This window comes from Sander vitreus, chromosome 16 (assembly GCF_031162955.1).
Source record: "Sander vitreus isolate 19-12246 chromosome 16, sanVit1, whole genome shotgun sequence".
NCBI lineage: Eukaryota > Metazoa > Chordata > Actinopteri > Perciformes > Percidae > Sander > Sander vitreus.
In genome coordinates this window covers 5,258,551-5,273,803 of record NC_135870.1, presented here as the reverse complement: position 1 = coordinate 5,273,803, position 15,253 = coordinate 5,258,551, and the positions used below count along the sequence as shown (strand labels likewise).

The 15,253-nt window shown below is 41.9% G+C and overlaps 1 protein-coding gene across 3 annotated transcripts; it reads left to right on the top strand.

Moving 5' to 3' along the window:
• Positions 1-7: 7 nt before the first annotated feature.
• trim23 (tripartite motif containing 23) lies at positions 8-15,252 on the top strand. 3 transcript variants are annotated; one of them, XM_078272314.1, is made up of 11 exons: positions 8-153; positions 2,373-2,535; positions 4,974-5,095; positions 5,177-5,455; positions 5,936-6,094; positions 6,214-6,429; positions 8,311-8,445; positions 8,553-8,682; positions 8,811-8,921; positions 11,764-11,888; positions 13,136-15,252. In XM_078272314.1, the coding sequence occupies exons 1-11, from the start codon at positions 55-57 to the stop codon at positions 13,328-13,330; spliced, it is 1,734 nt and encodes a 577-aa protein (XP_078128440.1). In that variant the 5' UTR covers positions 8-54; the 3' UTR covers positions 13,331-15,252. The 3 variants fall into 3 exon arrangements, with proteins under 3 accessions (XP_078128440.1, XP_078128439.1, XP_078128438.1); XM_078272313.1 differs by having other exon boundaries at positions 17-153; positions 5,936-6,118; positions 13,151-15,252; XM_078272312.1 differs by having other exon boundaries at positions 17-153; positions 5,936-6,118.
• The last annotated feature ends 1 nt before the right edge of the window (position 15,253 follows it).

The window sequence follows — 15,253 nt, the reverse complement described above, 5'->3', positions numbered from 1 at the left end:
ACTTGCGGGATTCTCCTCTCGCACCTGCTCAGTCCTCTGCGCCGTCGTCCAAGAATGGCCGCTGCTGCAGCAGGAATAAACAAGCAGGGCGCCGTAGCGACGATGGAGCCCTGTATCCGACACGGGAGGGGAGCTCATGGAAACACGGTTAAGGTTGTTATATTGTCACAAAAATCCACAGCTGCGTTACGTTCGCGGTGGCTATGCTGTTTGGGTTTAGTTTGCACGAAAGGTCGACTGCAGGCTCGTCTTCGTGGCTTCTGATTTTGGGTGAATGCTGCTGCTGCTGCTGCTGCGTTGGCGTTGGTGGCAGTGGCAGTGGATGCTAAACAGACAGCTAGATTCTATAATAGCCGAGCTGTATCAGTAGAAGGTTACTGCTTACGTATATTATAATAAACGTCGCTAGATTCGTGCTAACAACATTCGTGTTATGCTAACAAGTTTACCATCGCTACAGGCGTCACTGTGGTTGCCATTTAGGTTGACTGCAGCTCCTCTGTGTGGTAGCATAGCTCACTAACGTCATAGATTTTAAAAGTCGCTGCACAGCGTGCATGCAAGTTAGAATATGCTTTTCTCTCTCTCTCTCTCTCTCTCTCTCTCTCTCTCTCTCTCTCTCTCTCTCTTAAAGTGTGTTGTGTAACAGATATCAACATAACATTTGTTTAAAGATCACAGCTAGAAACAAGGAGGGTTGAACCATCTAAAATGCTAAGAGTCAAGGTGACTGCGCCTCACACTAAGATATTCAGTGAGTCTGAATCTAATTGACTCGTCTGTATTCTCTCTGGCTTCTTGTAGAGCATCCCTCTGCATGCTCAATAATAATAATCTTTATTTATAGAGCAATTTTCAAACTCCATGTTACAAAGTGCTTCACAAAACAATGAAACAAGCAAGTCATAAAAACATCAGGTTTTTTAAAACGACAAATAAAAACTATTTCGGTGTATGAAAACCTGTCCAGTGTAAGTAGGGTTGGGTACCGAAACCCGGTTCCACTATGGAACGTACGGTGGCCGACAGGGGCAAACGCCCTGCAACTTAAGAAAACACACGCAAATAGACAAAACGCAAGCAAATTAAGACAACATCTTCATTAATTTGACAAGACATGTGCAGCATCCAGCAAACGCGCTGCAAATACACACAACACAACCAAATACATAAACGCGCTGCAAATATGAAACGACCGGGGAGAGAGAGAGAGAGAGAGATGTGTGTATTTGCAGCGTGTTTATGTATTTGGTTGTGTGTATTTGCAGCGCATTTATGTATTTGGTTGTGTTGTGTGTATTTGCAGCGTGTTTATGTATTTGGTTGTGTTGTGTGTATTTGCAGCGTGTTTATGTATCTGGTTGTGTTGTGTGTATTTGCAGCGTGTTTATGTATCTGGTTGTGTGTATTTGCAGCGCATTTATGTATTTGGTTGTGTTGTGTGTATTTGCAGCGTGTTTATGTATCTGGTTGTGTTGTGTGTATTTGCAGTACGTTTATGTATTTGGTTGTGTGTATTTGCAGCGCGTTTATGTATCTGGTTGTGTTGTGTGTATTTGCAGCACGTTTGCTGAATGCTGCACCTGTTGCCAAATTAATGAAGTTGTTTTCTTAATTTGCTTGTGTTTTGTCTTTTTGTGTGTGTTTTCTTAAGTTGCAGGGCGTTTGCCCCCGTCAGGCACCGTAGAAACGGACGTAAAAATATCACACTTTCTCTGTAGTCTACTGTTGTAAATGTAGGCCACCTTTAAAATGCCATATTTTCCCTCTGGGCTCACCAAAACGGACGTAAAAGCATATTAACCATTCACTGCACATGATCGCGACTTTCTTTGATGTCATTTTTCAGTTTTTCAAGAATCGGTTTAGGAATCGGAGTCATTTCAAAAGTACCGGTTCTGCATCGGAATCGTAAAAATCCAAACGATACCCAACCCTTAGTGTAGGTAAGAAAAGAAAAGAACTAAACTTTTAAAAAGGATAAAAGACAGTTCAAGCATAAATAAAATTAGAAAAAGACTCTCAGATACATTACATTACATGGCATTTAGCTGTCTCTTTTATCCAAAGCAGCTTTCAACCTTGAAGGTACAAACTCCAAATAGCAAGAAGTAAGTGCAAGTGCATTAGCTTTAAATAAGCCAAACTACAACGAGCCATATGAAAATGCAAGATAAAAGTATGTTTTAAGAAGGGACTTAAAGGAGATCGCTGACTGAGCTGACCTGATATCCTCAGGCAGAGCGTTGTATATTGTGAAGTCAGTGCCGGGTATTAAATATGTCTTCCCGCTGGCTTTTCTGTGCAGCAGTGACTGTCATATTGGTTGTCTGGAAGGTAATCAATGAGTGTTAATTCACTTATAATTGCAGGTGCTGGAGTGTGGTGTATGCGAGGACGTCTTCTCTCTCCAGGGGGACAAGGTCCCTCGTCTCCTGCTCTGTGGTCACACAGTGTGCCATGATTGTCTAACCCGGCTGCCCCTCCATGGTAGAGCGGTCCGCTGCCCCTTCGACAGACAGGTCACTGAGCTGGGTGAGTAAGAGGACATCTGTTACTAGGGATAGACCGATACTGGTTTTTCAAGGCCGATGCAGATTATTAGTAGTTAATGAAACCGATAACCAATATTTGGAACTGATATGCATATACAGGGAAAATGGAAATCTTAAAGTCAAAATTAAGATTTTGGAATGTTAAAAACTCCAACACAAAACCTTGTTTAAATACTTGAAGAAATTATTTAATAAATTAGAAACTTTCAACATAATACCCAGTAAAATAGAGTCAGCTAGTGTTGTGGGCGGGACATGAAAGGTGCAGCAGGTAAGACTTGTAAAACTAACTTTCTGTCATATTTGCTGAAACTGACCCTATGTTCCAGTAAAATACATGAAGCAGGTCATTTAAAAAGAAATCCAGCTCCTCTGGCTCCACCTACAGCCTGTAGTGAGATTTGCAAAAATCCACCGCTCCCTGTTCAGATGCACCAATCAGGGCCGGCCGGGGGGGTGTCTAACTGCTAGGGGTGGTACGGTTCACAAAACCCACTGTTCGGTTCGTATCATGGTTTTAGGGTCACGGTTTTCGGTTCTGTACGGTTCTTGTTATTTTTTCTTTTAATCTTTAACACTCCAGAAATATACTTCAGCATATGATATATAGCTTAATTATCCACAATGTAGGATACAGTATTAAATAATTATATAGTTATATCATGTAATCATGCACAAACTGAATTTGACTTGACTTTAAGCACATTATTGGGACCATCTCTGAGGAAAGCTAGCTGAGATTTTGATACAGCAAGAGGGAAGACATTGATGATTTCAACATGCTTTTCATTTATTTGGAAAAAAAGGAGAATGTGTATTACCATCTACAGGAACTTATATGCCTTGTTAGCACATGAAGATTGAAATATTACAGAATATCATTTGAAATAACTTGCATTTATCAAACTGCCAACTGCAGTGTAGCTCTTACAAAAATGTATCCTTTAAAAGAAAAAGAGAGGAACTCTTAAAGCTCCGTCTTTTGAATAAGTCAGAAGACATTAAACATAAAAACAGTTTGCGTTGTTAGTTAATTTCCTATCCTGGCCTGGGACACACAGTCATACAGTTTGATAAAGTACTTATTGGACTTATCATTGCACTTACAATAAGGAGCGTAGCTGTCAGGTCCTCCTGTATACGTCTCATCTCCGTTTTTTCCTGCATCCACCGTGTGTTTGTGTGTGCGCGCGCGTCAGTCGCGGGGAGAACTGAGCAGCCCCGCCCGCTGCAGAGACCCGACAGGATCTAAACTGCAGCCGCTTCAGGGACTTTAGAGTGAAAAAACGTTACAGTACATTGATGTTCAAATGAATACAGGTTGGCAGAGGGACAGACACAGAGCTGTAGAACACTTTTTAATTAATTAACTTGATCAGTTATCGGGCAAATAACGCCGATACAGATAATCTGCAAACCGCCCAAAAAATGGCCCGATAATCTGTCTATCCCTAGGTGTTACTACGGTAACATGCAAATATATCCATCTCCCGTCTGAATTTTTTATTTACCTTTTCAGGCATCTTTCGTTTTGAATTCATCTTGGTCAGTTGTTTTAATGCTTTGGTTTAAAGGTCAAGTCTTTGCTCAGTGTAAACCAGACAGGCCCTGAACATGACACTGCACAGAGGCACATCCTGCCATGCTAAGAAAAGATTATGTGACCTAGAGCTGCAACTAAAAATTATCATTGTTGATTAATCTGTCGATTATTTTCTCAATTAATCGGTTAGTTGTTTGGTCTATAAAATGTTAGAAAACGGTGAAAAATGTTTGTTGTTCCCCAAAGCCCAAGATGACGTCCTCAAATGTCTTGTTTTGGCCACAACTCAAAGATAAAGTCACAGAGGAGGAAGAAACTAGAAAATATTCACATTTAAGAAGCTGGAATCGGAGAATATTTTACTCGAATCGGTTAATCGATATCAAAATAGTTGGCGATGAATTTAATAGTTTGATTAATCTCCGCAGCTCTAATGTGAACCAGTTTGTAATGCTTGTGTCTGACAAGTGTCTGTCTACCTGGATTTCTCCATTTGGAAGATTTGTAGTGTAAACCTTACAACAAGATTTAGGGATCTTCTGGTCTTTTCATCCTTTGAATTTATGGCAGTTATTTATAAAGCAAAGTTAATTAAAAAGCCCACGTTTGTCCTTGAAAGTTGGGTATAGATGTTATGATAGAGGTGTCAAAAGTCCAAATGTAGGTTGGACAAAATAACAGCTACAAAATAGTTAGACTCAGTAAACACACTTACTGCTACAGATGTTGGTGTACATCCAATTGACAGTATGGAAGCCATTATTTCACTATTCCTTCAGCCTTCAGTCGTTTTCTCTGTATTAAAAGGTGCAACTCTTCCCTTTCTCTGTCATTTATAGTCTTAAAGTGTTTTCTTGTTTTCCACATCTGTTTAGGGGACTCTGGAGTTTGGGGTCTGAAGAAGAACTTTGCTCTGCTTGAGCTCTTGGAGCGACTCCAGAATGGAGCTACCAACCAGTCGGGAATGGCGGAGGATGCCCTGAGAGGCATGGGAGAAGTAAGAGTACTGATATATCAGATATTTACATCACCCTCACACCTACTGCACCTCTCACTCACAACTCTTCTTCGTACCTAGTGTATAATCCGATGTGATGAGGATGAGAGCCACACGGCCTCTATGTACTGCACCGTGTGTGCCACCCACCTGTGTGCCGAGTGCTCCCAGCTCACCCACTCCACCCGCACGCTGGCCAAACACCGTCGGGTGCCGCTGGCCGACAAGCCTCACGAGAAGACTCTGTGCCCGCAGCATCAGGTCCACGCCATTGAGTTTGTCTGCCTGGAGGAGGCCTGTCAGTCTGGGCCGCTCATGTGCTGTGTGTGTAAGGAGTACGGCAAGCACCAGGGACATAAGGTACTTCAAAACAAGTTAACAGCCTCGTGTTAGATAGCCTCATCAGGGTTTCCCACAGAAAGATTGTTTAGCCCGGTGGCAATTTTTTTACCGAGGGCCAGGCTGGTGCCAGTTACAGACTGATGGCAGCTGATGTAGAGCCCAATAGTTTCTGTGATAACAGAATCATGGAAGGAATCACAAAATTGATCATTTAAAAAAGCTATAAGCAGATTCCATAGGGCCCTACATTAAGTCAGTGCTAAAAGCTAACTGGACATAAGTCTAAGTTTGCAACCGAGTTGTTAAAAAAAATTGTAGTTTTAAAAAATGTTTTTAATCTAAAAATACATAAATTCCCAGTGGCTTAGGTCTGGTTGGGGGCAACTTAGGCCCGATGGGCCAGCAGCAGGGGTGATTCTAGGATCAGACCTTTAGGGGGGCTCAGCCCCTAATGAGAATGTGACCCCCTGCTCATGTGTTCCCTATCTTTCCTTTCAGCACGCTGTTCTTGAGACCGAAGCTAACCAGATCCGTGCATCCATTTTGGACATGGCCCACTGCATCCGCACCTTCACAGATGAAGTGTCCGAGTACTCAAGGAAGCTGGTGGGCATTGTGCAGCAAATAGAAGGTGGAGAGCAGATAGTCGAGGACGGAGTAGGCATGGCACACACTGAACATGTACGATATGTCACAGGACTTTCTCTTCATAGGAAAACATTGGTGATTGTGCTTTTTCTCCTGGCGCTAACAACTTCGCCGCGTCTTTTCGCCAGGTCCCCGGCACAGCAGAGAGCGCACGCTCCTGTGTCCGAGCTTACTTCGCCGACCTTCACGAGACTCTGTGTCGGCAGGAGGAGATGGCACTGAGCGTGGTGGACGCTCACGTCAGGGAGAGGCTGATCTGGCTGAGGCAGCAGCAGGAGGACATGACCATCCTGCTGTCTCAGGTCTCCACCGCCTGCCTGCACTGTGAGAAAACTCTTCAACAGGTAGGAGACGCAATAAACACTGAGTATAATGAATAAACCTGACCAGATACAGATGAAGCCTCTAGTGTCAGGATGACACACATATATAATGCAGTGATATATGTTAATAGGCTTATTTATCATATAGCACCTATTACAGACAAAGTCACAAAGTGCTTCCAGGAAAAAAAATAAGACCCAATAACTCTAAAATGAACAAGCAAAAAAGAATGAAATAACAATTGAAATGAAGATTAAAAATGGTAAAATGAAACTTAAAAACAGAATTACAAACATGAGACAAAAGCAAGTTTAGATATGGTAAATAGTCTTCAGCTGCTTTTTAAATCAACACTAAAGCACTTTTCCCGCTTCGGTCCCCCCTACCTAGTTGTCCGTTACATTACATTATGCAAGTTTGCCAGATCGGGTAGAGGATCTGTAGTAATGTAACGGACTATTCCGCTTCCAACCTGTAGGGCGACCGAAGCAGGAAAAGTTCTCTAGTGTTGCTTTAAAGCGTCAACGGAGACCACGGGTCGTATGACAATAGGAAGCGTGTCCCACCGCGTCAGAGCAACCACCTCAAAGGTACGGTCACCTTTTTGTTTTTTTGTCGAGTGCGAGGAACCACCAGTAATCCCTGACCAGAGGACCTGTGTGGCCTACTGGTAATATAGGGATGAGTAGGGTTGGGCATCGTTTTAGATTTTAACAATTCTGATTCCAGTTCCGATTCTTCCTTTTGATTTCGGTTCTTATCGATTCTGGTTCTTTGAGGGGTGGAGTTGAAACGGGTCAAATGCTTATTTCACAAATAAGAGGAAAGTTTTATTTTGATTCAGTGGTGGGTTGCAGTTTTACCGGGCTTTTTCAACGTAAAATAAAGCCACACTAGAGCGCTGCTTACTGTGCTCCAAGGCTGTCAATAAAGAAACGATTGCACTGGAATCGTAATTTTTGAATGTGAAAGTTGTTTTAGTCGTGAAACAGAAAACTCAGATTGGACAGATAGTCTAGCTAGCTGTCTGGATTTACCCTGCAGAGACCTGAGGAGCAGCTAACCATAGTCCTCAGAAATCCACCGGAGGTTAAAATGCCAACACAAAGAGAGGAAGGTGAGGGACATCTGGCCAAAATGAGGGACATCCAGTGGAATTTCCGGCGGCACCGGAGCAATCCCGGAAATGAAACGTCGTCGATATAGACTGAAAGCCTCCCTACAGCGTTCTGGACCAGTTGTCGACGGTCCAGGGACGAATTGCTGAGGCACATTTTTTTCAAATACATCGCACTTTTGCCGCATAAATTGACGATTTCCGCGCAAAATATGCTTGGCTTGCATGATTTCATAATCCCCGCATTTTCGTTGCAAAAAAGTCCCATATATCTTAGCAGAAAGTTGAAAAATGTTGCGTTTACTTCACACAAGAGCAGCCATTTACCCTGTTGCCATGGGAACGTTATGAAGTGACGTAATTACGCGATGTGAACATCGTCGAAAAGCTGCAAACCCCGCGATGAAGCCACGATGAAACCGCAGCTTTTGCAAGTTCCCGCAATTTCATCGCATAAAATTGCATAAATATCCCATCGCATTTTTTAAGAAAACGTGACGCATAATCAAGGATTTATGCCCGCAACAATCACAAAAAAACTCTGCATTTTTCTGGAAGGACTAAATAATAGAACAGCTAGAACAGTCTGGTAAGTTCAGAAAATGACATCACTTTACTGTAATGCAGCCTTTCAAACCAGGAAAAGACAACACTTGTGTCATGTCACGATATTACCATATCCAAAATCTAAGACGATATCTAGTCACATATCACGATATCGCTATAATATCGATATATTGCCCAGCCCTAATCTCTAGCTCATGTTGCCTGTGTCCTGCTGTAGGATGACTGCAGAGTTGTGCTGGCAAAGCAGGAGATCAACTGTTTGCTGGAGACGCTTCAGAAGCAGCAGCACCAGTTCACAGAGCTGGCAGATCACATTCAGCTGGATGCTGGCATCCCCGTCACCTTCACCAAGGTACACACTGGCCCCCACTCATAGCTGGAGGTCTGCATTGATCTGACACTTGGCGTGAAGAGTTTTGGGTTTGTTCCAATATGTAACAATGTGCTCCGGGTTTTCAGGACAACCGGGTCCACATCGGTCCGAAGATGGAGATCCGTGTAGTAACTCTCGGGCTGGACGGAGCTGGAAAAACCACCATCCTCTTCAAGCTGAAACAAGACGAGTTCATGCAACCCATCCCAACCATCGGTAAATGCATCGACAGTATAAAGATCTTTTTTTATAATGAATCCACAAGAATACAAAAGCTTTTGTTTTGAATGGAGCTTGTTTTCAATCTTTTTTTTTTTTTTTTTTTTTTTTTTTTTTTCTAAAAGGTTTCAATGTGGAGACGGTTGAATATAAGAACTTGAAATTCACCATCTGGGACGTGGGTGGAAAACATAAGCTCCGACCCCTCTGGAAACACTATTACCTGAACACTCAAGGTATTGTTTGCACTTTGAATATATAGTTTAATGTTGTCTAAATGACACACACACACGCATACATTCAATGCACTGTGCAGCATTTACAGCACATTTGACACAGATACATATACACATATATACACACACACATATATACAGTGGTGTGAAAAAGTGTTTGCCCCCTTCCTCATTTCCTGTTCCTTTGCATGTTTGTCACACTTAAGTGTTTCGGAACATCAAACCAATTTAAACAAAAGTCAAGGACAACACAAGTAAACACAAAATGCAATTTGTAAATGAAGGTGTTTATTATTAAAGGAGAAAAAAAATCCAAACCATCATGGCCCTGTGTGAAAAAGTGATTGCCCCCCTTGTTAAAACATACTATAACTGTGGTTGTCCACACCTGAGTTCAATTTCTCTAGCCACACCCAGGCCTGATTATTGCCACACCTGTTCACAATCAAGGCATCACTTAAATAGGAGCTGCTTGACACAGTAAGGTCCACCAGAAGATCCTTAAAAGCTACACATCATGCCGAGACCCAAAGAAATTCAGGAACAATTGAGAAAGAAAGTAATTGAGATCTATCAGTCTGGAAAGGGTTATAAAGCCATTTCCAAAGCTTTGGGAATCCAGCGAACCACAGTGAGAGCCATTATCCACAAATGGCGAAGACATGGAACAGTGGTGAACCTTCCCAGGAGTGGCCGGCCGCCCAAAATTACCCCAAGAGCGCAGCGGCGACTCATCAAGAGGTCACAAAAGACCCCACAACAACGTCCAAAGAACTGCAGGCCTCACTTGCCTCAGTTAAGGTCAGCGTTCATGCCTCCACCATCAGGAAAAGACTGGGCAAAAATGGCCTGCATGGCAGAGTTCCAAGGAGAAAACCACTGCTGAGCAAAAAGAACATCAAAGCTTGTCTCAATTTCTCCAGAACACATCTTGATGATCCCCAAGACTTTTGGGACAACATTCTGTGGACCGATGAGACAAAAGTGGAACTCTTTGGAAGGTGTGTGTCCAAGTATATCTGGCGTAGAAGGAACACTGCATTTCATAAAAGAACATTATACCAACTGTAAAATATGGTGGTGGTAGTGTGATGGTCTGGGGCTGTTTTGCTGCTTCAGGACCTGGAAGACTTGCCGTGATAAAAGGAACTATGAATTCTGCTGTCTACCAAGAGATCCTGAAGGAGAATGTCCGACCATCTGTTCGTGTACTCAAGCTGAAACGAACTTGGGTTCTGCAGCAGGACAATGATCCTAAACACACCAGCAAGTCCACCACCGAATGGCTGAAGAAAAACTAAATGAAGACTTTGGAGTGGCCTAGCCAAAGTCCTGACGTGAATCCTATTGAGATGTTGTGGTATGACCTTAAAAAGGCCGTTCATGCTCGAAAACCCTCTAATGTAACTGAATTAGGACAATTCTGCAAAGATGAGTGGGCCAAAATTCCTCCAGGACGCTGTAAAAGCCTCATTGCACGTTATCGCAAACGCTTGGTTGCAGTTGTTGCTGCTAAGGGTGGCCCAACCAGTTATTAGGTTTAGGGGGCAATCACTTTTTCACACAGGGCCATGATGGTTTGGATTTTTTTTCACCTTTAATAATTAACACCTTCATTTACAAATTGCATTTTGTGTTTACTTGTGTTGTCCTTGACTATTGTTTAAATTGGTTTGATGTTCCGAAACACTTAAGTGTGACAAACATGCAAAGGAACAGGAAATGAGGAAGGGGGCAAACACTTTTTCACACCACTGTACATACACACATACATATACATACATACATATACACACACACACACACACACACACACACACACAAAGTATGTCATTTAAAGTTCTGTATTATGTGATTTGGCTGCTGCAGTTGGTGAAAATGCAGAAGCGGTTGTCTTTTTATTTGATGCTCGTCAGAAATGTACAGCATTCAGTGCCTTTTTAAGTATTCACCGAGGTGCATTTAACAAATGCTGACTTATTGTGTATTTCATACGGTAATTCATTTAGACTTTAGACACTTTGTAGAGATCGGTTTTCACTTGGACATTAGGTCATTGTCAAAAAAGACCCATTAAACCTACTTTGATTGATTGCGTTGAGACAAATAAACATGATTTTTAGAGATTTGGTACTCTGGTCCAGTAGCTTGATCATAGTTAACCATGGGCTTGTCTTCCAGTCGACCATGCAACCTTTTGTTTTTCTGGGTCAAAATTTCAAATTAAAAGTATTTTTCCGGCGTTTTTTTTCCCCCTCGCCTTTTTTGACAATGTTGTCGCTTTTCCCGACGTTTGTCACTTGTCCCGCTGTTTTGTAACTTTTTTGTTGTTGTTTTTTTTCCCCTTTTTCCGATGTCTGTGTCGAAGTTCTTTTATCATTGTTTTTTTCAAATGCTATAAAATTGAATAAAACACCCACATTCAATGAAAGTAGTTAACTGGTCATTTACTTACTTGTGAAGAGAGTTGTATGGAACCATCCACGTTATATATATATATATATTTTTTTTTAACAATTTGGTTGAAAGAAACCCAAATTTCTGATATAACTTTTTGAAAAGGGGTCAGATTTGACCCGAGGACAACAGGAGGGTTAAGTTAGACAAAGGCACAGTAATACCAAAAAGCGTGAAAATGCACCCTTGAAGGAAACCATTATCTTCAACATGAACTTAAAACATATTGATTAGATATATTTTTTAATTCATAGGTGATTTTTTTATTTCTCTAACTCTTGTGTGGCATCATAAACCTAAAATGTAATTGCTGAATGATTTCTGAGGTGGATGTTGGAAGTCAAAGCTGTAGCTCTTTTCCCTCCCTCTTGTTGTGCGTGTGCAGCGGTGGTGTTTGTGATTGACAGCTGCCACAGGGACAGACTGATGGAGGCTCACAGTGAGCTGGCCAAACTACTGACGGAGAAGGAGCTGAGAGACGCCTTGTTGCTCATCTTTGCAAACAAACAGGTATATTTTATTTTATTTATATTGTAGGTCATTGGTGCTTTTTATATACTAAATATAGAGCTGCAAAGATTATTCAAACTATTTTGAGTGATTTTTTTATATTTATTTTTTTTAAACTGATCCACGTTTTTATTTATCATAATCGACACGTTATTCGACAATGGAAATAATCGTTAGTTGTGTGCATGGGTGGTGTGTGGTAGAGCAAGGGAGAGAGTGACTGAGATTAGCTTACAACTCTAGAGTCATAGTGAGAGAAACAAAGTGTCTCCCCTGTTCTTTCTGACCACGGTGGGAAATCTGGAGCAGGAGAAGTTAACCCTCTCCTTGATTTCATGTCGTTTATGGAGAAGGAGAACCAGGAAATGTAGTCCCGCTTTGCCAGACCCTCCTCCAAAGCGCATTGGAGGAGGGTCTGGCTACTCAACACAGCATTCCGGGATGGGAGGAAAACGTGCTCTGGTTTATTGGAATTTCTTTAAACCAATCACAATCGTCTTGGGCGGTGCTAAGAACCGGAGAAAAGCCGCGGTGCCGCTGCAAAATAGGCTCGGAAGGAACTTGTTTTGGTGGAACGTGTGTACGTTTAAAAGTAGTTTTAGTCGTGCAACAGAAAACTCAGATTGGACAGATAGTCTAGCTAGCTGTCTGGATTTACCCTGCAGAGATCTGAGGAGCAGTTAACCACAGTCCTCAGAAATCCACCGGAGTTTAAAATGCCAACACAAAGGAAGAGGAAGGTAATGGACATCTGGCCTAAATGAGTGAAATCCGGCAGATTTTCCTGCGGCAATGGCGCAATCCCGGAAGTGGAACGTCAAGGATATAGACTAGGGGAAATGCTACACTACCAAGCCACGGCTGAGCGACGTGTAGTTACATTTTTCGAGAGGTGTACGTCAGGCTACGGCGTAGGGTCTGTGTCTCCACGTATCTACGTACGTAGCCATGGCGTAGATTAAACACAGAAGCATAAATCACGCTTAAGCAGTCTTATTATGTTTAAAGTGCTCGTATTATGCTTTTTGGAAAAGCCCAAACTCCACCCCAAAGGGACTTACCATCTCCAACAGAAAACACTGTTCACAAACAGCTCTACCTCTGAATACCATTATGAACCTGAAAATGAGCATAATATGAGCACTTTAAGTACATTGAGAGTCTAATATCTTGTATGTGCACACACTCTTGGGAAATACATCTGATTTGAATAACCTTGTCTAAGCTCAGACAGAGTTGATGATCAGTTTGCATGTCTGCAGGACGTCCCCGGTGTCGTGTCTGTGGAGGAGATGACGGAGCTGCTGAGCCTACACAAGCTGTGCTGCGGGAGGAGCTGGCACATTCAGGGCTGTGACGCCCGCAGTGGGATGGGCCTCCACGAGGGGCTGGATTGGCTCTCCAGACAGCTGGTGGCCGCTGGTGTCCTGGACGTTGCCTAAATGTAAAAACCTCTCCGTTTTGGCCCGTACTGACTCTCCCCTAACGACTCCAACCCCCCAGCCTTTTGAGCCCTGCTCATCGGTTTTTCCCACCACTTCCAAATATTAACTTTGAAGACTGCGTGCTTTATGCCTGCCCTCCTCATCTTTCCTTCTTTATGCACCATTGTGGGCAAAGAAAAACAAAGATGCATTTACTTTCTCTAGCTTCATTGAATCGAAAACACGGAAACTACAAAACCACCCACCCTCAAAGAAATAAACCTGAGTTCAGACTACAAACTCCCATCCTGGTTCATTTCTAAGGCAGCGTACACGTAACGTAACACATTTCTTACTTTAGTTTTTCTTCTTTCTAACCCTTTTTTTCCAGAGACAAGCCGTTTATCTGGCATCTATAGCTACCTGACTTATGTCCAGTAAAATGTTAAAAGTCCTTGTGTCCCGACTTGAGTGAACTCTTATGTTTTTTCTATCTCACTTTCATCATAACCACCTCCATATGTGACAGTAACCTTAACTAAACGGCAGAGTAGTCTGTATTCGTGATAGTATCATTCACGTACCTTCTGTTGATTCAGTATATAACACCGCTTATAATCCTGAGAAATAACTACAATTACCTTTTTAAGCTACCTTCAGTATATATGCAGGTGAGACAGGACAGAAATGTTCACTACGGTTTGAATGAACCCAGACAACTTCCAGCGGCTTTAGACGGATGGTCAAATGTTCTGATTTTGGCTAAATTCTCACTTTGCCTTGACATCTAATGTAAGCAATAGCAGTTGATAGTTTCATCGGGTCTTTTAAGTTATGTGTGGGCTTTTTTTTTAAAATTTTTTTGAAGTGTACTGTATTAACCTATTTAATGCCACAGCTGGTCTTGAAATGGCGCACCGGACGAGTTTTGGTTTGGATATTTTCTGTTACAGAACTGTTGTACTGAACTTATTTATGAGCAGGAACACGGCTGTTACTTTTGATACGAGGCGTTTTTAAGCACAGATTCTGCCTCTGATTTGTGGAGTCTTGCACGCAGACTGTGTCGAATGCACTCATTTTCTGCCTCATTACCAGTTTTCATTTGGGAGCAAATGAACTATCTGCTGTTTCTTAGAAGACGGAGTATTAATCTCACTGCAAAATAAATAAATAAATAAATGTATATATATTCATATTTAAACATTTCCCAAGTCATGTTAATCTGTTGCAGGTGCTTTGGAGATGGTACACCTTAAATCAACAGCCTTCAGTAATAATGTAATGTGAAACATTGAGCCTAACACTGACACTTGTCTTGTTATTAAGAACCCATCCTTTGACTTAGATTTAATTCATTGCTATGTAATGTTTACTACATGTATCTATGTATAAAAAAGTACTAATAAAAAAAAAAAAAAAAAATGCACGTGTGATAAGCCTTTCCACATTTGTGAAAACATTTCATGTTTTTGAAACGTAGAAGCACAATGCGCATCGAAACCTTTGTTACCAGTGGACTTGATAATGGCTTTTGTAAATTATTCATAATGTGTTGCTGTAAAATAAAAATAAAATTGACCTTATGTGTCTGGCTGTTTGATTTTTCTTTGATGTAATCAACAATTTAGCATTGGCTTCTGCTGCTTTCATCTACAGGTTGTTAAAGGCCTCATGAAACGGAAGTCCGAGCGCTATTTGTTTCCGAGTATTTCCGCATTTCTGGTAAAAAACAAAGCTAGGGAGGGGCTTGTCTCGGATATTGATTGCCATTTAAAGTAGCCAATGGGCTACCTCCCACCCTCGAGTGACAGCAGCTAAACATGGGACCACAGGAAGCAGCCTGTTCTCATGAACCATTGATTATTAGACTGAAACCTCATCTCCACATAATTCAAACTACAGTTTTGCTCTAAGCATCCTTTAATAACTCCTGGTAAG